The following is a 26396-nucleotide window of genomic DNA, read 5'->3' on the forward strand; positions in this document are numbered from 1 at the left end:
GCTCCAGGATCTAACAAGCCAAGTGCATTTCTGGAGGGTCGGCTGGAAGATGCTTATGACCACATAAGGGTGGTTGGAATACCTGACGGCCTGGAAAGTTAAGACACTGTTGAGTTCCTGGAGAATTCGGCCAGGACCTTCTTGGCAACACACAAACTGCGAGGCAGGTTGAACTGCTTGAAAAGGCCATCATCAGCTCCTCAAACTTCCCCCAAACACCTTGGCTTTATCATGCTGGCACCAAGCACTTAGATGGATTAGATGGGAGAAGGTCTTTATAGTGGGGACTCCACTACAGTGTGGCACTTGGCTGAGGCATACTGTACAACTTGTGAGCTTACATTCCTAGGACCTCATAGGTATTACTTAATTGGGAGATGTATGGATGGGTGGCCACATTTGCATCTTTTGTAGAAACATATGACACAAACAACTCACTAGTTTACATATATCTGCAGCTGTAACATGTCCTTTAAGCACACCAGGGAGATCTAATGTCCTTTCCAGAGTACAACCCCTTTGAGGGACAGCCTACATTATCAGTCATAGAAGGGAAAGGTATTAAAGGTATCCAGTTCATATTGTACATTGGGAAGCAATACACCGAACCCCTTGTGATACATGGGTGCCGGCCACTGGGCTATTAGATGATGCAGACTAGGCGGACACACAGATGGCTCCCATAGTAGTGGCTGTATCTGTAAGATTATGGCTTCTCTTGCTAAAATATTTCCGCCTTGTCTACTACCCACCAAGACTGAGTAAAATGAAGGAAAGTTTTTACCCCGAATGCCTCTGATGTGAGGCTGATATAGGTACTTTCTGTCACACAATCTGGGTATGGCCCATTATACAGCAACAATGGAGTTCTATGTATTGCAGTGTTGTCCTTGATTGTAGGCTACAAAAATGATTCAGGGACTCATTGTTATAGTAATTTAAAATACAACGTAATAGTCAACTCGGATTTAAAGTTAATATTTTGAAAATGTCACTTTTAGAAAGTTATCATTTCCTTGCATGAGCCAAATGTGCCTTTTTACCAGTTGTAAGGAAATGCCTCCTTGGCATGGTTGCCCCCTGACTTTTTGCCTTTGCTGATGCTATGTTTACAATTGAAAGTGTGCTGAGGCCTGCTAACCAGGCCCCAGCACCAGTGTTCTTTCCCTAACCTGTACTTTTGTATCCACAATTGGCAGACCCTGGCATCCAGATAAGTCCCTTGTAACTGGTACTTCTAGTACCAAGGGCCCTGATGCCAAGGAAGGTCTCTAAGGGCTGCAGCATGTCTTATGCCACCCTGGAGACCTCTCACTCAGCACAGACACACTGCTTGCCAGCTTGTGTGTGCTAGTGAGGACAAAACGAGTAAGTCGACATGGCACTCCCCTCAGGGTGCCATGCCAGCCTCTCACTGCCTATGCAGTATAGGTAAGACACCCCTCTAGCAGGCCTTACAGCCCTAAGGCAGGGTGCACTATACCATAGGTGAGGGTACCAGTGCATGAGCATGGTACCCCTACAGTGTCTAAACAAAACCTTAGACATTGTAAGTGCAGGGTAGCCATAAGAGTATATGGTCTGGGAGTCTGTCAAACACGAACTCCACAGCACCATAATGGCTACACTGAAAACTGGGAAGTTTGGTATCAAACTTCTCAGCACAATAAATGCACACTGATGCCAGTGTACATTTTATTGCAAAATACACCCCAGAGGGCACCTTAGAGGTGCCCCCTGAAACTTAACCGACTGTCTGTGTAGGCTGACTAGTTCCAGCAGCCTGCCACACCAGAGACATGTTGCTGGCCCCATGGGGAGAGTGCCTTTGTCACTCTGAGGCCAGTAACAAAGCCTGCACTGGGTGGAGATGCTAACACCTCCCCCAGGCAGGAGCTGTGACACCTGGCGGTGAGCCTCAAAGGCTCACCCCTTTGTCACAGCCCAGCAGGGAACTCCAGCTTAGTGGAGTTGCCCGCCCCCTCCGGCCACGGCCCCCACTTTTGGCGGCAAGGCTGGAGGGAACAAAGAAAGCAACAAGGAGGAGTCACTGGCCAGTCAGGACAGCCCCTAAGGTGTCCTGAGCTGAAGTGACTCTAACTTTTAGAAATCCTCCATCTTGCAGATGGAGGATTCCCCCAATAGGGTTAGGATTGTGACCCCCTCCCCTTGGGAGGAGGCACAAAGAGGGTGTACCCACCCTCAGGGCTAGTAGCCATTGGCTACTAACCCCCCAGACCTAAACACGCCCTTAAATTTAGTATTTAAGGGCTACCCTGAACCCTAGAAAATTAGATTCCTGCAACTACAAGAAGAAGGACTGCCTAGCTGAAAACCCCTGCAGAGGAAGACCAGAAGACGACAACTGCCTTGGCTCCAGAAACTCACCGGCCTGTCTCCTGCCTTCCAAAGATCCTGCTCCAGCGACGCCTTCCAAAGGGACCAGCGACCTCGACATCCTCTGAGGACTGCCCCTGCTTCGAAAAGACAAGAAACTCCTGAGGACAGCGGACCTGCTCCAAGAAAAGCTGCAACTTTGTTTCCAGCAGCTTTAAAGAACCCTGCAAGCTCCCCGCAAGAAGCGTGAGACTTGCAACACTGCACCCGGCGACCCCGACTCGGCTGGTGGCGATCCAACACCTCAGGAGGGACCCCAGGACTACTCTAAGACTGTGAGTACAAAAACCTGTCCCCCCTGAGCCCCCACAGCGCCGCCTGCAGAGGGAATCCCGAGGCTTCCCCTGACCGCGACTCTTTGAATCCTAGGTCCCGACACCTGGGAGAGACCCTGCACCCGCAGCCCCCAGGACCTGAAGGACCGGACTTTCACTGGAGGAGTGACCCCCAGGAGTCCCTCTCCCTTGACCAAGTGGAGGTTTCCCCGAGGAACCCCCCCCTTGCCTGCCTGCAGCGCTGAAGAGATCCCGAGATCTCCCATTGACTTCCATTACAAACCCGACGCTTGTTTCTACACTGCACCCGGCCGCCCCCGCGCTGCTGAGGGTGAAATTTCTGTGTGGGCTTGTGTCCCCCCCGGTGCCCTACAAAACCCCTCTGGTCTGCCCTCCGAAGACGCGGGTACTTACCTGCAAGCAGACCGGAACCGGGGCACCCCCTTCTCTCCATTCTAGCCTATGTGTTTTGGGCACCACTTTGAACTCTGCACCTGACCGGCCCTGAGCTGCTGGTGTGGTGACTTTGGGGTTGCTCTGAACCCCCAACGGTGGGCTACCTTGGACCAAGAACTGAACCCTGTAAGTGTCTTACTTACCTGGTAAAACTAACAAAAACTTACCTCCCCTAGGAACTGTGAAAATTGCACTGTGTCCACTTTTAAAACAGCTATTTGTCAATAACTTGAAAAGTATACATGCAATTTTTATGATTTAAAGTTCCTAAAGTACTTACCTGCAATACCTTTCGAATGAGATATTACATGTAGAATTTGAACCTGTGGTTCTTAAAATAAACTAAGAAAAGATATTTTTCTATACAAAACCTATTGGCTGGATTTGTCTCTGAGTGTGTGTACCTCATTTATTGTCTATGTGTATGTACAACAAATGCTTAACACTACTCCTTGGATAAGCCTACTGCTCGACCACACTACCACAAAATAGAGCATTAGTATTATCTATTTTTACCACTATTTTACCTCTAAGGGGAACCCTTGGACTCTGTGCATGCTATTCCTTACTTTGAAATAGCACATACAGAGCCAACTTCCTACATTGGTGGATCAGCGGTGGGGTACAAGACTTTGCATTTGCTGGACTACTCAGCCAATACCTGATCACACGACAAATTCCAAAATTGTCATTAGAAATTCATTTTTGCAATTTGAAATTTTTCTAAATTCTTAAAAGTCCTGCTAGGGCCTTGTGTGTTAAGTCCCTGTTTAGCATTGTCTTTTTAGAGTTTAAAAGTTTGTTAAAAGTTTGAATTAGATTCTAGAAACAGTTTTAGATTCTTAAAAAAGTATTCCAACTCTTAGCAGAATAATGTCTGATACAGAGATGCAGGTGGTGGAACTCGACACCACACCTTACCTCCATCTTAAGATGAGGGAGCTAAGGTCTCTCTGTAATATCAAAAAAATAACCATTGGCTCCAGACCTACCAAAATTCAGCTCCAGGAGCTGTTGGCAGAGTTTGAAAAAGCCAACCCCTCTGATGATGACCTCACAGAGGAAGAAATTAGTGACTTGGAGGCCAATGTCCCTCCTCCAGTCCTAAATAGGGAGAACAGGACCCCTCAAGTCCTGTCTCCAACTGTGTTAGTCAGAAATAGTGAGTCCCTCACAGGAGGGTCCCACATTTCTGAAATCACTGAGGATGCTCTCAGTGAAGATGACCTCCTGTTAGCCAGGATGGCCAAAAGATTGGCTTTAGAGAGACAGCTCCTAGCCATAGAAAGGGAAAGACAAGAGATGGGCCTAGGACCCATCAATGGTGGCAGCAATATAAATAGGGTCAGAGATTCTCCTGACATGTTAAAAATCCCCAAAGGGATTGTGACAAAATTTGAAGATGGTGATGACATCACCAAATGGTTCACAGCTTTTGAGAGGGCTTGTGTAACCAGAAAAGTGAACAGATCTCACTGGGGTGCTCTCCTTTGGGAAATGTTCACTGGAAAGTGTAGGGATAGACTCCTCACACTCTCTGGAAAAGATGCAGAATCTTATGACCTCATGAAGGGTACCCTGATTGAGGGCTTTGGATTCTCCACTGAGGAGTACAGGATTAGGTTCAGGGGGGCTCAAAAATCCTCGAGCCAGACCTGGGTTGACTTTGTAGACTACTCAGTGAAAACACTAGATGGTTGGATTCAAGGCAGTGGTGTAAGTAATTATGATGGGCTGTACAATTTATTTGTGAAAGAACACCTGTTAAGTAATTGTTTCAATGATAAACTGCATCAGCATCTGGTAGACCTAGGACCAATTTCTCCCCAAGAATTGGGAAAGAAGGCGGACCATTGGGTCAAGACAAGGGTGTCCAAGACTTCAACAGGGGGTGACCAAAAGAAAGGGGTCACAAAGACTCCCCAGGGGAAGAGTGATGAGACAACCAAAACTAAAAATAGTAAAGAGTCTTCTACAGGCCCCCAAAAACCTGCACAGGAGGGTGGGCCCAGAGCCTCTTCACAAAACAATGGGTACAAGGGTAAAAACTTTGATCCCAAAAAGGCCTGGTGTCATAGCTGTAAACAGCATGGACACCAAACTGGAGACAAGGCCTGTCCCAAGAAAGGTTCCACTCCAAACTCCCATCCAGGTAACACTGGTATGGCTAGTCTCCAAGTGGGATCAACAGTGTGCCCAGAGCAAATCAGGGTCCACACTGAAGCTACTCTAGTTTCTGAGGGTGGGGTGGATTTAGCCACACTAGCTGTCTGGCCGCCTAACATGCAAAAATACAGACAGCAACTCTTAATTAATGGGACTAGAATAGAGGGCCTGAGGGATACAGGTGCCAGTGTCACCATGGTGACAGAGAAACTGGTTTCCCCTGGCCAATACCTGACTGGAAAAACTTACACAGTCACCAACGCTGACAATCAGAAAAAAGTACATCCCATGGCAATGGTTACTTTAGAATGGGGAGGGGTCAATGGCCTGAAACAGGTGGTGGTCTCCTCAAATATCCCAGTGGACTGTCTGCTTGGAAATGACCTGGAGTCCTCAGCATGGGCTGAGGTAGAACTAAAAACCCATGCAGCAATGCTGGGTATCCCTGAACTGGTGTGTGTGAAAACAAGAGCACAATGCAAGGCACAGGGTGAACAAGTAGAGCTGGAGTCTGGAAAAATGGCCCAGCCTACCAAGAGAACAGGAAAGTCAGTTGGGAAACCAACTGCAACACAGCAAAAGAAAGGGAACCTCTCTTCTCAGGAAGAAGTTCTGCCCTCTGAGGGAACTGAGCCTTTGGAGCTTGAACCTTATCAGGTTGAGCTCTTAGGCCCAGGGGGACCCTCAAGGGAGGAGCTGTGTAAGGGACAAGAAACCTGTCCCTCTCTTGAAGGCCTTAGGCAGCAAGCTGCTGAAGAGTCCAAGGGCAAGAAAACTGGAACCCATAGGGTCTATTGGGAAGATGGACTCCTGTACACTGAGGCCAGAGACCCCAAACCTGGTGCCACTAGGAGAGTGGTAGTGCCTCAGCTGTTCAGAGAGTTCATCCTAACATTGGCCCATGACATTCCCCTTGCTGGACATTTGGGACAAACCAAGACGTGGGAGAGGTTAGTCAACCACTTCTACTGGCCCAATATGTCCAACATGGTTAAGGAGTTTTGCCTCTCCTGCCCCACCTGTCAAGCCAGTGGTAAGACAGGTGGGCATCCAAAGGCCCCCCTCATTCCACTTCCAGTGGTGGGGGTCCCCTTTGAAAGAGTGGGTGTGGACATAGTTGGTCCACTAGAACCTCCCACAGCCTCAGGAAATATGTATATCCTGGTAGTAGTGGATCATGCTACCAGGTATCCTGAAGCTATTCCCCTTAGGTCGACTACTGCCCCTGCAGTAGCCAAGGCCCTCATTGGTATCTTTACCAGAGTGGGTTTCCCTAAGGAGGTGGTGTCTGACAGAGGTACCAACTTCATGTCAGCATACCTAAAACACATGTGGAATGAGTGTGGAGTGACTTACAAATTCACTACACCATACCATCCACAAACTAATGGCTTGGTTGAGAGATTCAACAAGACATTAAAAGGCATGATCATGGGGCTCCCAGAAAAACTCAAAAGGAGATGGGATGTCCTCTTGCCATGTCTGCTTTTCGCTTACAGAGAGGTGCCACAGAAGGGAGTAGGATTCTCACCCTTTGAACTTCTGTTTGGTCATCCTGTAAGGGGACCACTTGCCCTTGTTAAAGAAGGCTGGGAGAGACCTCTCCATGAGCCTAAACAAGACATAGTGGACTATGTACTTGGCCTTCGCTCTAGAATGGCAGAGTACATGGAAAAGGCAACCAAAAACCTTGAGGCCAGCCAACAGCTCCAGAAGTTTTGGTATGACCAAAAGGCTGCACTGGTTGAGTTCCAACCAGGGCAGAAAGTCTGGGTTCTGGAGCCTGTGGCTCCCAGGGCACTCCAGGACAAATGGAGTGGCCCTTACCCAGTACTAGAAAGGAAGAGTCAGGTCACCTACCTGGTGGACCTGGGCACAAGCAGGAGCCCCAAGAGGGTGATCCATGTGAACCGCCTTAAGCTCTTCCATGACAGGGCTGATGTGAATCTGTTGATGGTAACAGATGAGGATCAGGAGGCAGAGAGTGAACCTCTCCCTGATCTTCTGTCATCAGACCCAAAAGATGGCACAGTAGATGGAGTGATCTACTCAGACACCCTCTCTGGCCAACAGCAAGCTGATTGTAGGAGAGTCCTACAACAGTTTCCTGAACTCTTCTCCTTAACCCCTGGTCAGACACACCTGTGTACCCATGATGTGGACACAGGAGACAGCATGCCTGTCAAGAACAAAATCTTTAGACAATCTGACCATGTTAAAGAAAGCATCAAGGTGGAAGTCCACAAGATGCTGAAATTGGGAGTAATTGAGCGCTCTGACAGCCCCTGGGCTAGCCCAGTGGTCTTAGTCCCCAAACCTCACACCAAAGATGGAAAGAAAGAGATGAGGTTTTGTGTGGACTACAGAGGGCTCAATTCTGTCACCAAGACAGATGCTCATCCAATTCCAAGAGCTGATGAGCTCATAGACAAATTAGGTGCTGCCAAATTCTTAAGTACCTTTGACTTGACAGCAGGGTACTGGCAAATAAAAATGGCACCTGGAGCAAAAGAAAAGACAGCATTCTCCACACCTGATGGGCATTATCAGTTTACTGTTATGCCCTTTGGTTTAAAGAATGCCCCTGCCACCTTCCAAAGGTTGGTGAATCAAGTCCTTGCTGGTTTGGAGTCCTTTAGCACAGCTTATCTAGATGATATTGCTGTCTTTAGCTCCACCTGGCAGGATCACCTGGTCCACCTGAAGAAGGTTTTGAAGGCTCTGCAATCTGCAGGCCTCTCTATCAAGGCATCCAAATGCTAGATAGGGCAGGGAACTGTGGTTTACTTGGGCCATCTTGTAGGTGGAGGCCAAGTTCAGCCACTCCAACCCAAGATCCAGACTATTCTGGACTGGGTAGCTCCAAAAACCCAGACTCAAGTCAGGGCATTCCTGGGCTTGACTGGGTATTACAGGAGGTTTGTGAAGGGATATGGATCCATTGTGACAGCCCTCACTGAACTCACCTCCAGGAAAATGCCCAAGAAAGTGAACTGGACTGTGGAATGCCAACAGGCCTTTGACACCCTGAAACAAGCAATGTGCTCAGCACCAGTTCTAAAAGCTCCAGATTATTCTAAGCAGTTCATTGTGCAGACTGATGCCTCTGAACATGGGATAGGGGCAGTTTTGTCCCAAACAAATGATGATGGCCTTGACCAGCCTGTTGCTTTCATTAGCAGGAGGTTACTCCCCAGGGAGCAGCGTTGGAGTGCCATTGAGAGGGAGGCCTTTGCTGTGGTTTGGTCCCTGAAGAAGCTGAGACCATACCTCTTTGGGACTCACTTCCTAGTTCAAACTGACCACAGACCTCTCAAATGGCTGATGCAAATGAAAGGTGAAAATCCTAAACTGTTGAGGTGGTCCATCTCCCTACAGGGAATGGACTTTATAGTGGAACACAGACCTGGGACTGCCCATGCCAATGCAGATGGCCTTTCCAGGTTCTTCCACTTAGAAAATGAAGACTCTCTTGGGAAAGGTTAGTCTCATCCTCTTTCGTTTGGGGGGGGGTTGTGTAAGGAAATGCCTCCTTGGCATGGTTGCCCCCTGACTTTTTGCCTTTGCTGATGCTATGTTTACAATTGAAAGTGTGCTGAGGCCTGCTAACCAGGCCCCAGTACCAGTGTTCTTTCCCTAACCTGTACTTTTGTATCCACAATTGGCAGACCCTGGCATCCAGATAAGTCCCTTGTAACTGGTACTTCTAGTACCAAGGGCCCTGATGCCAAGGAAGGTCTCTAAGGGCTGCAGCATGTCTTATGCCACCCTGGAGACCTCTCACTCAGCACAGACACACTGCTTGCCAGCTTGTGTGTGCTAGTGAGGACAAAGCGAGTAAGTCGACATGGCACTCCCCTCAGGGTGCCATGCCAGCCTCTCACTGCCTATGCAGTATAGGTAAGACACCCCTCTAGCAGGCCTTACAGCCCTAAGGCAGGGTGCACTATACCATAGGTGAGGGTACCAGTGCATGAGCATGGTACCCCTACAGTGTCTAAACAAAACCTTAGACATTGTAAGTGCAGGGTAGCCATAAGAGTATATGGTCTGGGAGTCTGTCAAACACGAACTCCACAGCACCATAATGGCTACACTGAAAACTGGGAAGTTTGGTATCAAACTTCTCAGCACAATAAATGCACACTGATGCCAGTGTACATTTTATTGCAAAATACACCCCAGAGGGCACCTTAGAGGTGCCCCCTGAAACTTAACCGACTGTCTGTGTAGGCTGACTAGTTCCAGCAGCCTGCCACACCAGAGACATGTTGCTGGCCCCATGGGGAGAGTGCCTTTGTCACTCTGAGGCCAGTAACAAAGCCTGCACTGGGTGGAGATGCTAACACCTCCCCCAGGCAGGAGCTGTGACACCTGGCGGTGAGCCTCAAAGGCTCACCCCTTTGTCACAGCCCAGCAGGGCACTCCAGCTTAGTGGAGTTGCCCGCCCACTCCGGCCACGGACCCCACTTTTGGCGGCAAGGCTGGAGGGAACAAAGAAAGCAACAAGGAGGAGTCACTGGCCAGTCAGGACAGCCCCTAAGGTGTCCTGAGCTGAAGTGACTCTAACTTTTAGAAATCCTCCATCTTGCAGATGGAGGATTCCCCCAATAGGGTTAGGATTGTGACCCCCTCCCCTTGGGAGGAGGCACAAAGAGGGTGTACCCACCCTCAGGGCTAGTAGCCATTGGCTACTAACCCCCCAGACCTAAACACGCCCTTAAATTTAGTATTTAAGGGCTACCCTGAACCCTAGAAAATTAGATTCCTGCAACTACAAGAAGAAGGACTGCCTAGCTGAAAACCCCTGCAGAGGAAGACCAGAAGACGACAACTGCCTTGGCTCCAGAAACTCACCGGCCTGTCTCCTGCCTTCCAAAGATCCTGCTCCAGCGACGCCTTCCAAAGGGACCAGCGACCTCGACATCCTCTGAGGACTGCCCCTGCTTCGAAAAGACAAGAAACTCCCGAGGACAGCGGACCTGCTCCAAGAAAAGCTGCAACTTTGTTTCCAGCAGCTTTAAAGAACCCTGCAAGCTCCCCGCAAGAAGCGTGAGACTTGCAACACTGCACCCGGCGACCCCGACTCGGCTGGTGGCGATCCAACACCTCAGGAGGGACCCCAGGACTACTCTAAGACTGTGAGTACAAAAACCTGTCCCCCCTGAGCCCCCACAGCGCCGCCTGCAGAGGGAATCCCGAGGCTTCCCCTGACCGCGACTCTTTGAATCCTAGGTCCCGACACCTGGGAGAGACCCTGCACCTGCAGCCCCCAGGACCTGAAGGACCGGACTTTCACTGGAGGAGTGACCCCCAGGAGTCCCTCTCCCTTGACCAAGTGGAGGTTTCCCCGAGGAACCCCCCCCTTGCCTGCCTGCAGCGCTGAAGAGATCCCGAGATCTCCCATTGACTTCCATTACAAACCCGACGCTTGTTTCTACACTGCACCCGGCCGCCCCCGCGCTGCTGAGGGTGAAATTTCTGTGTGGGCTTGTGTCCCCCCCGGTGCCCTACAAAACCCCTCTGGTCTGCCCTCCGAAGACGCGGGTACTTACCTGCAAGCAGACCGGAACCGGGGCACCCCCTTCTCTCCATTCTAGCCTATGTGTTTTGGGCACCACTTTGAACTCTGCACCTGACCGGCCCTGAGCTGCTGGTGTGGTGACTTTGGGGTTGCTCTGAACCCCCAACGGTGGGCTACCTTGGACCAAGAACTGAACCCTGTAAGTGTCTTACTTACCTGGTAAAACTAACAAAAACTTACCTCCCCTAGGAACTGTGAAAATTGCACTGTGTCCACTTTTAAAACAGCTATTTGTCAATAACTTGAAAAGTATACATGCAATTTTTATGATTTAAAGTTCCTAAAGTACTTACCTGCAATACCTTTCGAATGAGATATTACATGTAGAATTTGAACCTGTGGTTCTTAAAATAAACTAAGAAAATATATTTTTCTATACAAAACCTATTGGCTGGATTTGTCTCTGAGTGTGTGTACCTCATTTATTGTCTATGTGTATGTACAACAAATGCTTAACACTACTCCTTGGATAAGCCTACTGCTCGACCACACTACCACAAAATAGAGCATTAGTATTATCTATTTTTACCACTATTTTACCTCTAAGGGGAACCCTTGGACTCTGTGCATGCTATTCCTTACTTTGAAATAGCACATACAGAGCCAACTTCCTACACCAGTGTTCACAGACACCCAGGAGCTGAATGGCTCTTTCAATGGGTGTTAAGTGACTTCCAGAACTCTGACAAAGGGAGAGGGGCTGACCTTCTCCTGACAGGATAGCCATCTGGGCTGTGCCCAAGAACTGAATTAATTTCAAAGGATACCTTCCCTGTCACAGATCTAGCTTAAACTGTGATGAAATATGTATTGCCTGTCTGTTGAACTGATGTTAATTATTTAAACATTGAGAAGAACCTTTCCACATGAGGCTACTCTTGCACAACTATTGTCTACTTGTATCTGTAGGCGAGTGTATGGCACACTGTTAGTGACTATCAGACCAACATGTTCACAAATAAACATGTGCTTGAAGAAATGTACATGTTTGTGTACCGCCTACAATGCTAAGGCATAGGTATAAGCTACCAATACTACATTCACTTTGTCTCTTTGGTTGAATCTGCATTCAGACATCACATCCTAGCATGATTGGTAGCACAGTGTTTTATGGTAATAACATGTTTTCTTCTAAGTATTAGATGTAGAATATCTTATGAATTTGTTTCCTCTTATTGCAGTTGTGCCTCAATAACTATTACACTGATGTCTTTGAGGCAGCAAAACGTGCAGGCCAACATGCACTGTGTTCTTTGTACCCACTGGACCTTCCTTCTCTTTATACTCCTTTCCAGCCAGGTAGCAGTGCTTCAGAAAATCATTCCCAGCTCTTCATCTCCCATTCTCACTCACATGCTGAAGCCGGTAGTACCAGCTGGATCAGGTAGCCTGTGAGAGCAGTGATCTGGGGGCTGGTGAGAAGCTCTCTTGGCCTGATGCTGTGATGTGACCTGCAGGAGCAGCTGTCTAGGGGTGGGGAAGCTAGGTGGCAGTGAGATAAGCAGGATGTGGCTCCTGAGAAAGTAGGCAGGAAAATTACAATGAAAGACACAATGGATCGTGGGCTGAGAAGTTGCTGTGACTGATCATCATCAGAGTAAGAGGAATTATGGTATTTAAGGGCCTAGACAACAGATACCTTCTCCTAAATAGGGGAAGAAATGTGCATGATGTGCTTTAGATAGATTGGTGCGGTAGATGCTTGATGCATGCACTACAGTGGGAATTGTTGTAATTTCCCTTTATATTATTTCTACCGTGCATTGATATAATTCTAAACATACATTAGCAGAGCTCTCATAATGCGCCTCTATCTAACCTGCAACAAGGACACGTATCCGACATTTGAGACATCAAAAGTTCACATATGCATGGCTATTTTGACTTGCACATGCACTTCTGTCTCAGTACTGAGATGGTAACAAACTTGTACCATCTTCGAAATACTAGCACTGACACATTCAGAGATACCTACCACAACAATGCACTTATAGCTAAGTCATGGGCACATAAAGTAAGCTAGCCCTGTGTTTGCCTCTGCACTTACTCACCAATTACTTAGAACTTATAGTAGTAGAATGTAAGAGGGTACCAGGAAGTGGGTGAGCAAGAAAGGAGTTTTTGGAATGAAGTGGAAATACTCATTATAACTTTGCTCCTGCAGTTAAGTCTACCTCTCTAGATTCAAGTCTGCACAGTAGTTTATTAAAGTAGAATAATGGCATTAGCTAAGGAAAGCATACCCATCTATTTGTAAAACCCTGGATTGTCTTGATCGTTTTGCTTTTGCATGTATTAGTTTGATTGTTAAACATTGTCTTACGTAACATTCCTGTCTTTAAATGCACACAGCCTCTATATGTGAAGTTTGTTTCTGTTGAATATTTTTATTTAGGCCTTCTCCTTTGAATGAAGAAAATGGAAACTGATGAATTGGATATTGAGCCACATAGAATAACAGCCTTTCAACAGATAATTGCTTCCTCTGCTGGGGCTTTGCTTACATCATTGATTGGTAAGATACCCTTACTCTAACTTATGCCAAAATTGTGTTTTGCTTGTTATTCAAGTAAATAGCTTGATTCTGATTGAAATACAAAATAGAAGACACCATTGTGTTTATCTATCCACCTAATTGGCATACCTAGTGCTTCTCTTTTAGCGGCAACTATAGCTCATTTATGTAGCGAAAGGTAAAACATGATAACTACATTGCATCCTGGCTGGATGCAATTGCCACCAGCAATCCTTCTCTTTCACCTTGGCTATGAAGGTTTGGCTCAGAGGCAGCAGCATCATAATCGGCAGAACAAGCCGCACCTTCAAAGGCCTGGCATCTTCAGTTATCACACAATCTAGGGACAAAATTGGCAGCAACAAGCAGACACTGTGGAAGCAAAGCTATTGACCCGTAGGATAAAACATTTGGGCCACATGGCTATTCATACTAAATACTGACTACAAAATCCTGAGCAAAGTATTGATGGATTGTTTATTTCCACAGCCTTCCAACCTCATATATCCTGCACAGGCGTAACATCTCCCTCAAAATACGTTAAATGTACTGGATCATGGAGGGGGCAACGCAGGGCTGGCCATAGGCGGCATGCATTTCTATTGAAATTGTTCTGCTTTACTTCAAACTAAGAGGGAACAAGGCTAAAGAAAGAAAAGAATGCAGCACCCTTAGTCTGAGTAATGAATTTACTAAGGCACTTCCCAGGGTTCAAACATAAGTATTCAAAAATATTAACATGAACGTTTAACTTGAATGCAGCAACACACGTGCAGCTACTAAAATAATCACACCATGGGGATAGAATCCAACATCATCCTTGTCTTTGCCAACGTCAATCTGTGGAAACCTGGGCAGCTGAGACAGGAGAAAATCTGCCCAATGTGCTTGTTCTGAGGAATGCGTCTACCCTCAGAAATGAGTTCTTTCTGCCTCAGCGTCAAGCTTCCCCACCGTCTATACTTTAAACAAATTTAAGAGGAAGGTTCTTGTAACCTCCCTCCCTTTGAGTAAGTTGTGAAATTTAAGCACTGTCTGTACTTGGTCAGTGTTGAAAAACATGCAAAGGATTGGCCAGATCCCAGGGCGTATATCCAAGACAGAGCCGTATGCTTCTCTGCTATAAACATTCTCATCCTTTTACACTCTTATCAGCGTAGCATCACCCATGTTATGTTCATTTCCCTGGAGAGAAAAGTGAAAACACTTTAACAAGCTGTGCGTGGTAAAATACCTGTGCCACCGATGTAACAGCATTTGAAGCTGAGCACAAAATGGAATCAGTGGTCAAGATGGAATCGGTGGGTAAATGCAGATAGCATTACAGATATTAAACAAGCCTTTGACACATTAGTCTGGGAATGTATGCTTGCGATCCTACAGCACTTTGGCTTGGGCCCTTGCAACTGGGATAAATCCGGCTTTTGTTCTCAGAGCCGACAGCCTGTGTCTGGACCGGGCAGCACATCTCAGAGGCATATGCAGTAGCCTGTGGAACCCGACTGGTTTGCCCCATAACTCCACTGTTGTGTGTCTTTGCGGTGGAGCTGCTGACTTGCAGGCTGCGCATGGCAGTAAGACATTGTGGAATTCTCGTATGGGGTACTACTGACATTTTCTCTGTATATGCTGATGACATGCTATATTATATATCTGCTTGGCTCAGATGGCTTTTGCTGCACTCACGCGTCTGCTAACCACCTTTTATGACCTGTCTGATCACGGCAAACCCTGCAAAGACTTCCATCTTCCTGCTGTGTCAGAATGTAACCCTGCCCTTACTTGCACTGGGGTCTGACCTCATCCATTGGCCACCGCACTCCTTTGGATATCTGAGTATAAACATTTTCTACGACCCCCGGGACCTTCTGGAAGGCAATCTGGGCATCACAGTAAATGCTATTCAAGCCCAAGTCAAGTTTTGGACTACCCTCCGACTGACAGTTGACGGGGTGAGTGGCCCTCTCTAAAATGGTGGTATTGCCAGGCTTGGTCTATTACTTTATTCACCTTTCAGTGCTTATTCCTGGGAAGGGCTTTTGTGACCTCAGTATTATGTTAAGCCATCTCATGTGGGGCACAAGTGGATTAATTTGATATTGAGCCACAAACTGACATAGTCAAATCCATACGTTATAAATCAGCTTCCACTTAATTGTGCTTCAAATAGTTAATCAAGAACATTTTATATATGGTTTTTAATACTATGAAACATTTCATAGTGGATTAAAAGGGAACAACTTTGTAGGTGTGGTTTCTAGAATTACAGTAAAATGTCATACCAAAAATCTTAACTTTCTGCAGCAGGGTTAGGCAGGATTAGAATTCTTCCCTCCTATGGTGGATCTCAGGTTGTGGGATTACTGAACTTTGCCCAGATGTAAGGCAAAAAATCAATCATCGAATGTTGGCTATACCTTCTGCTTCTCATATCTGCTCATAACTCCCACTTTTCACTATATACCAGCAAAATAACCAATGTGTAGGAAGTTCGCTCTGTATGTACTATTTCAAAGTAAGAAATAGCATGCACAGAGTCCAAGGGTTCCCCTTAGAGGTAAGATAGTGGCAAAAAGAGATAATTCTAATGCTCTATTTTGTGGTAGTGTGGTCGAGCAGTAGGCTTATCAGAGGGTAGTGTTAAACATTTGTTGTACACACACAGGCAATAAAGGAGGAACACACACTCAAAGACAATTCCAGGCCAATAGGTTTTTGTATAGAAAAATATCTTTTCTTAATTTATTTTAAGAACCACAGGTTCAAGATTTACAAGTAATACTTCAAATGAAAGGTATTGCACTTAGGAACTTTAGGAACTTTGAATGAGCAAAATAGCATGTACAGTTTTCACAGAAATGGCAATAAGCTATTTTAAAACTAGACAGTTCAATTTTCTACAGTTCCTGGGGGAGGTAAGTGTTTGTTAGTTTTGCAGGTAAGTACACCACCTACAGGGTTCAACGTTGGGTCCAAGGTAGCCCACCGTTGGGGGTTCAGGGCAACCCCAAAGTTACCACACCAGCAGCTCAGGGCCGGTCAGGTGCAGAGGTCAAAGTGGTGCCCAAAACGCATAGGCTTCAATGGAGAAGGGGGTGCCCCGGTTCCAGTCTGCCAGCAGGTAAGTACCCGCGTCTTCGGAGGGCAGACCAGGGGGGTTTTGTAGGGCACCGGGGGGGGCACAAGTCAGCACAAAAAGTACACCGTCAGTGGCACGGGGGCGGCCGGGTGCAGTGTGCAAACAGGCGTCGGGTTTGCAATGGAGTTCAATGGGAGACCCAGGGGTCTCTTCAGCGAAGTAGGCAGGCAAGGGGGGGGGCTCGTCGGGGTAGCCACCACCTGGGCAAGGGAGAGGGCCACTTGGGGGTCGCTTCTGCACTGGAGGTCGGATCCTTCAGGTCCTGGGGGCTGCGGGTGCAGTGTTTTTACCAGGCGTCGGGTTCTTGGAAGCAGGCAGTCGCGGTCAGGGGGAGCCTCTGGATTCCCTCTGCAGGCGTCGCTGTGGGGGCTCAGGGGGCTCAACTCTGGCTACTCACGGGCTCGCAGTCGCCGGGGAGTCCTCCCTGTAGTGTTGTTTCTCCGCAGGTCGAGCCGGGGGCGTCGGGTGCAGAGTGCAAAGTCTCACGCTTCCGGCGGGAAACGTGTGGTCTTTAAAAATTACTTCTTTGTTGCAAAGATGTTTCTTCTTTGGAGCAGAGCCGCTGTCCTCAGGAGTTCTTGGTCCTTTTAGATGCAGGGTAGTCCTCTGAGGCTTCAGAGGTCGCTGGACCCTGTGGAACGCGTCGCTGTTGCAGTTTTTCTTGAAGTGGGGAGACAGGCCGGTAGAGCTGGGGCCAAAGCAGTTGGTGTTTCCGTCTTCTCTGCAGGGCTTCAGGTCAGCAGTCCTTCTTTGTCTTCAGGTTGCAGGAATCTATCTTGCTTGGTTCTGGGGGCCCCTAAATACTCAATTTAGGGGTGTGTTTTTAAGTATGGGGGGTTAGTAGCCAATGGCTACTAGCCCTGAGGGTGGCTACACCCTCTTTGTGCCTCCTCCCTGAGGGGAGGGGTGCACATCCCTAATCATATTGGGGGAATCCTCCATCTGCAAGATGGAGGATTTCTGAAAGTCAGAGTCACCTCAGCTCAGGACACCTTAGGGGCTGTCCTGACTGGCCAGTGACTCCTCCTTGTTTTTCTCATTATCTCCTCCGGCCTTGCCGCCAAAAGTGGGGCCGTGGCCGGAGGGGGCGGGCATCTCCACTAGCTGGAGTGCCCTGTGGTGCTGTAACAAAGGGGGTGAGCCTTTGAGGCTCACCGCCAGGTGTTACAGTTCCTGCAGAGGGAGGTGAGAAGCACCTCCACCCAGTACAGGCTTTGTTACTAGCCACAGAGTGACAAAGGCACTCTCCCCATGTGGCCAGCAACATGTCTGGTGTGTGGCAGGCTGGTGAAACTAGTCAGCCCACACTGGAAGTCGGGTATGTTTTCAGGGGGCATCTCTAAGATGCCCTCTGGGGTGTATTTCACAATAAAATGTACACTGGCATCAGTGTGCATTTATTGTGCTGAGAAGTTTGATACCAAACTTCCCAGTTTTCAGTGTAGCCATTATGGTGCTTTGGAGTTCGTGTATGACAGACTCCCAGACCATATACTCTTATGGCTACCCTGCACTTACAATGTTTAAGGTTTTGCTTAGACACTGTAGGGGCATAGTGCTCATGCACCTATGCCCTCACCTATGGTATAGTGCACCCTGCCTTAGGGCTGTAAGGCATGCTAGAGGAGTGACTTATGTATGCCATAGGCAGTGTGAGGTTGGCATGGCACCCTGAGGTGAGTGCCATGTCGACTTAGTCGTTTTCTCCCCACCAGCACACACAAGCTGGCAAGCAGTGTGTCCGTGCTGAGTGAGGGGTCTCCAGGGTGGCATAAGACATGCTGCAGCCCTTAGAGACCTTCCCTGGCATCAGGGCCCTTGGTACCAGGGGTACCAGTTACAAGGGACTTACCTGGATGCCAGGGTGTGCCAATTGTGGAAACAAAGGTACAGGTTAGGGAAAGAACACTGGTGCTGGGGCCTGGTTAGCAGGCCTCAGCACACTTTCAAATCATAACTTGGCATCAGCAAAGGAAAAAAGTCAGCGGGTAACCATGCCAAGGAGGCATTTCCTTACACTTCTGCTTCTCATATCTGCTCATAACTCCCACTTTTCACTATATACCAGCAAAATAACCAATGTCCCGCTCCTGTCATACATTTGTCTCATCGCTCAAACCTTAAGTGCTTCTGAAAAAAGGAGTAAACCTCAGCAAACTGATTACCATAAGATGCAACGAAGTTTCTCCACTGAAACATAGACATGGCAGCGACTCACCTGCCTCAAATTGCATAATGTGATAATCTCGAAAGGACTCTACATTTTATTTAAAATGTATGTTTCATTTACAGATAAATTGTTGAAGTTAATTGATATATAAATCTAACTTTACATTTTAAATTTTTAATTAAAGTTAATAATATATAAATTATAATGTAACTAGTGCATGAAATTCATTATTCTAGGCAACTAGTGAGGTTTGCAGGACATTGAGGGTGTCATTATGACCCCGGCGGTCGGTGGTAACGTGGCGGTAGTACCGCCAACAGGCTGGCGGTACATACCGTCACATTATGACATTGGCGGGTTGGCTGAAGCCAACCTGCCAATGTACCACTCCGACCGCCATGGCGGTAGCAGCTGCCGGGCTGGAGATAAGGATCTCCAGCTTGGCGGCCGCTATTGTACCACCTCAGACATTTTGACCCTGCCTACCGCCATGGTTTTTGTGGCGTTCGTAAAGCCATGAAAACCATGGCGGTAGGCGCTATCAGTGACAGGGAATTCCTTCCCTGTCACTGATAGTAGGCCGCCTCCCCCCAAACACTCCCCAGATGCCCCTAAACCCCCCTCCATCCACGCTCCCCCCTTCCAATCCCCCACCCCTCCTGCACACGCAGAGACCCATGCTCACACCCACTCACACAGGCATACACACATTCATACACACATGCATCCATTCATTCATGCACATATCCCCACCACATTCAGACTGACACGCAGACATGCATTCACATATCACATATCCATACTTACACACATTCTCACACATGCATACACACACGCAAACAACACTACACATACATTTGCATTCACGCACACACTCACACACTCATGCACCCCCCCCCCACACACAACATCCCCCATGCCCCTCCCCTGTCGGAAACCCAACTTACGTGATTCCAGGGGGTCTTCCGGCAGTCATAATATGGCTGGCGGCGGTCTACTGGCGTGGCGCTGCTGGTGGTAGCAGCGCCACCTCAACGCCATCCGCCAGCATGGCCACAGCTGGATTTCCGCCCTTCTTGTGGCGGAAATCTGGCTGTGGTCATAATTTGAGGGATAGCTGTTAGCCGCTGCGATGGTCTTTTGGCGGCCGTCGCCACGGCGGTAGGCGGTACTTTACTGCCAATGTCATAATGTAGGCCTGAGTGTACAAAAATGTTGTAGGATCCACGAAAACTACACTCCACTGGACTCGCGCAGGTGTCTACCTTTTTAGAAATGTGTGTGTTTGGTATGTGTCCCTAGGAGGCAGCCAAGCCCAGGCCGACCTAAAGAAACTACCCCCTTTGCGAATCAGGTTAGTTTTTTTACAGGGAATATGATGTTCCACATTACGTTTTAAGGCTTTTCTTATTGTGAACGCTAGGCTCGCCCATACAAGAAGGGTAGTGTTTTATCAGAACACGTGGGAGAATACTGGGAAATAGGAATTTTGTGGATCCCTGTCTGTTCTGGAAGATTACATCACAGAAGTGCAAGAGGCTAGATTTAAGGAAGAGTTTGAGGTATACAGAGCGTTGTGACTAAGAAAACATCATAGGATCCACACAAGGGATAACACCCTAAACTCCCCTCAATGTCATTTTATTTGAACTGTCTAGGTGTGGTACTTTTTCCCCAGGTGGTGGCTTACTCAGACCCCTAAAGTGCAGCCATTCGGAATGGCAAGTGGGATGATACTGGGATTTTTCACACTGTCCTCACCCATGTGTAAATACAACACCCAAAAGAATCAAATACCTTCTCACTTGCCATTGGGATGGGATTTGTTTTAGTCCGAAGGGGAGCGGAAAGACTGAGGCCCTCATTACAACCCTGGCGGCCAGTGATATAGTGGTGGTAATACCGCCAACAGGCCATCCGTAATAACTATAAAATTATTACCACGGTGGAAACCGCTCAGACAGACAGCCACTTCAACACACCGACCGCCAGGGCGAAATCAACAGGCACCATGGCGGTAACCGCCTACAGCCAGGCAGAAGACTGTGTTCCGCCCACTGTATAATGACACACCAATCCGCCACCTTTTCCGGGGCGGTACCAATGACATCAAAAGCCTGGCGGAAACACTGCACAGAAGGGAAACGACTCACCTCTGGAGACTCAAGGAAGAACCATGCTGCCATGGAGCCCGAGTTGCATGTGTTCCCCGTGCCCTTCTACGTTCTACACCACTACGAACACAAACGCTGGTGAAGACGACCACAGTGAGTACTGCCACCTAGCACACAGGGGAGGGAGGGAGGAAAAAGAGAGTGACACACACCCCAAATCCCCCACCCCCAACATCATACACACAAGAAGATGCAGCAACATAACATATTTACCCCGTACCCCTCAGGAATAATGCAAAGGACCAAAGGAATTGATTAAAGTGAGTGCAATAATTTCAATACAGTAGAAATACGTGCATCCAAATAAAAAAAGTATATACATATTAACAAATCAAGGGACACTGCCCAGTCCTCAATGTTTGTGGGCCACAGGGCCACATCACAAAGTCCAAGGCCCCACCTCACTTCTGCAACAACACGGAGAGAACACTGCAGGGGCATCAGGTCGAAAATAGCCAGGCACCTCAGGAGGACAGGGAATGGTGGGGGCACCTCAGCCGGAAGATGGTGCAACGCCACTGGTCTTGGAGGGGGCAACATGCCCTGTGCATGGTCTTGGGTAGTGCAAGGCCACAGTCTCTCAAGTGGGTGACTTGCACACTGACTTGTCCTGGGGAGTGCAAGGCCACGGTCTCTCAAGTGAGTGACTTGCCCACATGCTCTGGAGGGGGGCAACACGCCCTGTGCTTGATCCTGGGGAGGGCAAGGCCACAGTCTCTCAAGTTGGTGGCTTGCCCACATGCTCTGGAGGGGGCTACATGCCCTGTGCTCTTTGTCCTGGGGAGTGCAAGGCCACAGTCTCTCAAGTGGGTGACTTGCCCACATGCTCTGGTGGGGGGCTACATGCCCTGTGCTCTTTGACCTGGGGAGCGCAAGGCGAGTGGGCATAGAAGTAGGAATATACAGCCTGCCAGTGACAATGTCTCACATCAAACTATTATATGTGTATCAACACTGTCTTACCTGTGTCCCACTGGAAGTATTGATGAATAATTGCACTTCTGTTGTCGTCATCCTCATCCTCTGCCTCCTCATCTTCACTGTCCACAGGATCCACTGCTGCCACACGCCGATCTCCAGCCTCCTCCTCCTGCAGAAAAGGCCCCTGGCAACGCAAGGCAAGGTTGTGCAACATACAGCATGCCACGATGATCTGGCAGACCTTCTTGGGTGAGTAGCACAGGGCTCCACCTGTTAGATGGAGGAAACGAAACCGGGCCTTCCTCACAGGGGTCAGTATCCATGAGAGGTTGGGGTAACCAGAGTCACCTGCAAATATCAAGGGACAACTGTTAGCCACACACTAACCCTTAGGGCCCACACCATCCCCATACAACAACATACACTGGGTGGGAACCAGGGCTCACCTATTAGCCACACCCTGTGACTCTGGAATTGGGCCATCACCTTTGGGATGCTGCTATTCCTCAGGATAAGGGCATCATGCACAGACCCAGGATACTTGGCATTGACCTGGGAGATGTACTGGTCCGCCAGGCACACCATCTGGACATTCATGGAGTGAAAACGCTTTTGATTTCTGAACACCTTGTCATTTTGCCGGGGGGGGGGGACAAATGCAATATTTGTTCCATCGATTGCCCCAATGATGTTGGGGATATGTCCCATTGCATAGAAGTAAGCTTTCACTGTGGCCAAATCCTCCACCTGGGGGAAAACGATGTAGCTGCACGTGTTTAATCAGGGCAGACAACACTCTGGTCAGCACTATTGAGAACATTAGCTGTGACATTCCTGCTGCCAAGCCCACTGTCACTTGGAAAGAGCCAGTTGCCAGGAAATGGAGCACTGATGGGACTTGCACAAGAGGGGGGATCCCGGTGGGGTGACGGATAGCAGATATTAGGTCAGGCTCCAATTGGGCACACAGCTCTGTGATTGTGGCCCTGTCAAGTCTATAGGTGAGGATGATGTGCCTGTCCTCCATTGTTGCCAAGTCCCCACAATTGCTCCTGGTGTGTTCAGTGCAGCCAACTACATGTCTTTCCAATGTAAACATTATTGTACAGTTGAATTGTAATGTTTGAACCTTGTTAAACAAATACATTTTGAAAACATTTGACATACTCCATACTTGTATTTGATCAAAGTGTGTTTATAGCAGTGCTCTGAAGAAGAGGAGATAGTGCAGTGGGCTGGGGTGATGATGGAGGAAAGTCCAGGTTAGAGTCCTGTCTGTTTGTATCACATGTGCATTGTCCAAGGGGGCATAGGAAGGGGAGCAATGGCAGTTCAAGGATTGACATGGTGACAGAGTGGGACACAAGGGTGACAATCAGCAGAGTCTTATTTCCTGGCTGGGTCTTGGTAATAGTCTCTGGCTTCTGCCTGGATCGCAGGGAACGTTTGTGTGGTTGTTCCCCTTCTGCAGGGGGAGGGGTGCTGGGAGCCTGTTGGTCCTGTGGCGGGGCATCCTGTCCACTAGCGGCAGCGGAGGTGGAGGGCTGATCAGTGGTTTGGCTAGTGTCAGGGGCCCGGTGGTGTGCCAGTACCTCCCCCAAACTGTTGGCCATGTCTGCCATTACCCCTGCAATGGATGTCCTTCAAGTCCTCCCTGATCCCCAGGCACTGTCCCTCCTGCAGCCGCATGTTCTCCTGCAACTTGTCCAGAATCTGGCCCAGCGTATCCTGGGAATGTTGGTATGCTCCCAGGATCGTGGTGAGTGCCTCCTGGAGGGTCGGTTCCCTGGTCCTGTCCTTCCCCTGTCGCACAGCAGTCCTCCCAGCTTCCCTGTTGTCCTGTGCCTCTGTCCCCTGAACCGTGTGCCCACTGCCGCCACTGACCCCAGGTCCCTGATTGTCCTGGGTTTGAGGGGTGCCCTGGGGTCCCTGTAGTGGTGGACACATTGCTGATTGACATGTCCTGGGGACAGAGGTATGGGCCCGCTGGGTGGGTGCTGTGATGGTGTTTCCTGAGGGGGGAGGCTCTGTGGTGGTGTGAGAGTGTGCCTGGGTAACCGACTGTCCAGAGGTCTCTGATGGGCCAGGTTGGTCATCCAGATCCAGGCAACCAGAGTTGCTGTCATCACTGTGGCCCTCTTCTGTGGGGGGACTGGATGTTCCTGGCACCTCTTCGCCGGTGACATTGGCTGGGATACCTGTGGGGAGGTAAATGCAGTGTTAATGTTTCTGGGTGTGACATATTGAGCATGGGTGGGTTGCCCTCTATGGTTGTTATTGGCCTGGCAGCTTTGCCTTGTGTGAGTTGTTATTTGGTGGGCTAAGTGATTTTCACTAGTGTGCATGCTGTGGTGATAGGTGTTTATGCAGGTCTGTGAGGGGTGTCCATGCATTGGTGTTGCATGCAGGGCTTGGCACTGGGATGAGTGGGTTGTGATGGTGGGGTGTGTGGGAGGTGGTGGGATGATGGGAGTGAGGTTGGGGGTATGTGATGGCATGCAGGTAGAGGGGGAGATAGTTATAGAGTTGACTTACTAGACTCCAGTCTTCCTCCTACTCCGGCCAGGCCCTTGGGATGCATGATTGCCAAGACTTGCTCCTCCCATGTTGTTGGTAATGGGGGAGGAGATGGAGGTGCCCCGCCAGTCCTCTGTACTTCGAGCTGGTGTCTTGCTGCAATGGAACAGACCTTCCCCCGTAGGTCGTTCCACCTCTTCCTGATGTCATCCCTTGTTCTGGGGTGCTGTCCCATGGTGTTGACACTGTCCACGATTCTCCGCCATAGCTCATCTTCCTAGCAATGGATATCTGCCGCACCTGTGATCCAAATAGCTGTGGCTCTACCCGGAAGATTTCCTCCGCCTTGACCCTTAGCTCCTCCTCAGAGAACCTGGGGTGTTGTTGTGGTGCCATGAGTGTGGTGTGAGTGGTGTGGGTGAGGGTGTGTAGGGTGATGTGTTGGGGTGTCTGTTGTGAGGTATGTGGGTGGTGTATAGGTGATGGTGGTATGTGGCTTTGGTTGTGTGGGTGCTCTTGCTGTGTCTCTCTCTGTTGGCAATGGTTTGTAGTCAAAGGGTTGTGGGTAGTGTGGGTGTGTGTTTTTATGGGGGTGTGGGTGTGGTGTGTGTATGGGCGCCAGGTGTGTGTAGTTTGAATTGTCCAATGTGGTGGTGTTTTGTGAGTGTGTGTGTATTTTGAGCGCGGCGGTATGTACCGCCAATGGTTTACCGCCATTGAATGTCCGCCGCGGTGATTCGTGGGTCATAATGTTGTGGGCGTAGTTCTGTTGGCGTAACGGTGTGGGTTTGGATACCACCAGTTTATCACTGACATGTGGGCTGGCAGACTTGTGTGTGTGGGTGCATAGTGACGGATTGGTATGTGTGTGTCATAATATGGTTGGCGGTTATCTGCCTCCGCGGCTTTACGTTGGCGGCAGTCAGCATGGCAGTAAGTGGGATTTACCGCCAATGTCATAATGAGAGCCTGAGTCTTTAGGGATGTAGGTGGGGCCTGATCTCAGAATGGGCCAGACCCACCCTATTATTTTATAAAAATAGGCCTGCCATCCAGTGAGTTTTCTGCCCCCTGGGGCATCTTTGGGCAGATCTCCTCTCTGCCCTCCGGGGAGTTCAGAATACTGGTTTGTCCCATTTGAGGTGGAATTCTGTCCCATTGCCAGAGTGTGACATCCATGGCCCATTCTTTTTCCCCAAATGCAAAATCCCTGATGCCAATCTGGATTTCTACCCCCAGGATGGCAGAGTGGGGGTGAACAACCCTATACTATTACTGGGTAAATACAGTCCCAGATGGCTAGTGTGCTTTCTGCTCTGCCGGAGGAAGAGGCAGATTGAGGGTTGAATACCCCTAGCAACCCCTCAGGGGCTGCAGGAAGTCCATTAGGCCCTGGGTTGGGAGAGGGCATGGCCCAGTGCACTGGTGGGCGCATAACTCCCCTCCCCCCAACAAAATACTGCAGAAATGAAGCCTCTGGTGCATAGTAGGCTTTCTGCCCCCTCCCCCTGGGGTGGACAGATTGGTGGGGAATACCCCTATCTACCCACTGGGTAAGTCTGATTGGCCCTTGAGTGGGGAGTTGGAGGAAGCAGGGTATGAATGTCCCCATTTCCTCCCCCCCCCCAACTGCCCCGGTCTGATTGGCCCTAGACCTGGGAGTGGGGGAACAGAATAGCCACTCCCTCTGCTTCAATCATATCTCTGGTGCCTAGTGGATAGATTCTATTTGGGAATTGCCATCCTGTGGCAACTCCCAAGCAGGAATCCACTAGGGAGATTCTGCCCATTTCAATTGATACCTCCCCCACAAAAACAGTGCTCGGGTGGAGAAATGCCCCTGAGCACCAATAAAGTGAAATGAGCTGATCAGCTCATTTCACTTCCTCTGCAATGACATCAGTGTGCCATGCGCAACGCTTGTCATTACAGAGAGATAAAAATAGCCTTGGTTGTTAAGGAAGCTCTTCCCTAGCGACCAAGGCAGGAAATACAAAAAAAGAAACTATCTGTTGCAAACTCCAGAGGGTCCTTTTAAACCCTCTCAAATGACATCTAACAATGGCCATAAGACGCACTATG

At 48.9% G+C, this 26396-nt stretch overlaps 1 protein-coding gene across 2 annotated transcripts in view; it reads left to right on the top strand.

Moving 5' to 3' along the window:
* The window catches only part of SLC25A40 (solute carrier family 25 member 40), a 218394-nt gene that overhangs the window by 19190 nt on the left and 172808 nt on the right, over positions 1-26396 (top strand). For both annotated transcript variants that reach the window (XM_069211568.1, XM_069211569.1), the window contains exon 2: positions 13274-13393. In XM_069211568.1, the coding sequence (XP_069067669.1) occupies positions 13288-13393 (106 nt within the window). In that variant the 5' untranslated portion in view covers positions 13274-13287. The remainder of the gene's footprint in view (positions 1-13273; positions 13394-26396) is intronic.

The sequence above is a fragment of the Pleurodeles waltl genome, chromosome 10 (genome assembly GCF_031143425.1).
Source record: "Pleurodeles waltl isolate 20211129_DDA chromosome 10, aPleWal1.hap1.20221129, whole genome shotgun sequence".
NCBI lineage: Eukaryota > Metazoa > Chordata > Amphibia > Caudata > Salamandridae > Pleurodeles > Pleurodeles waltl.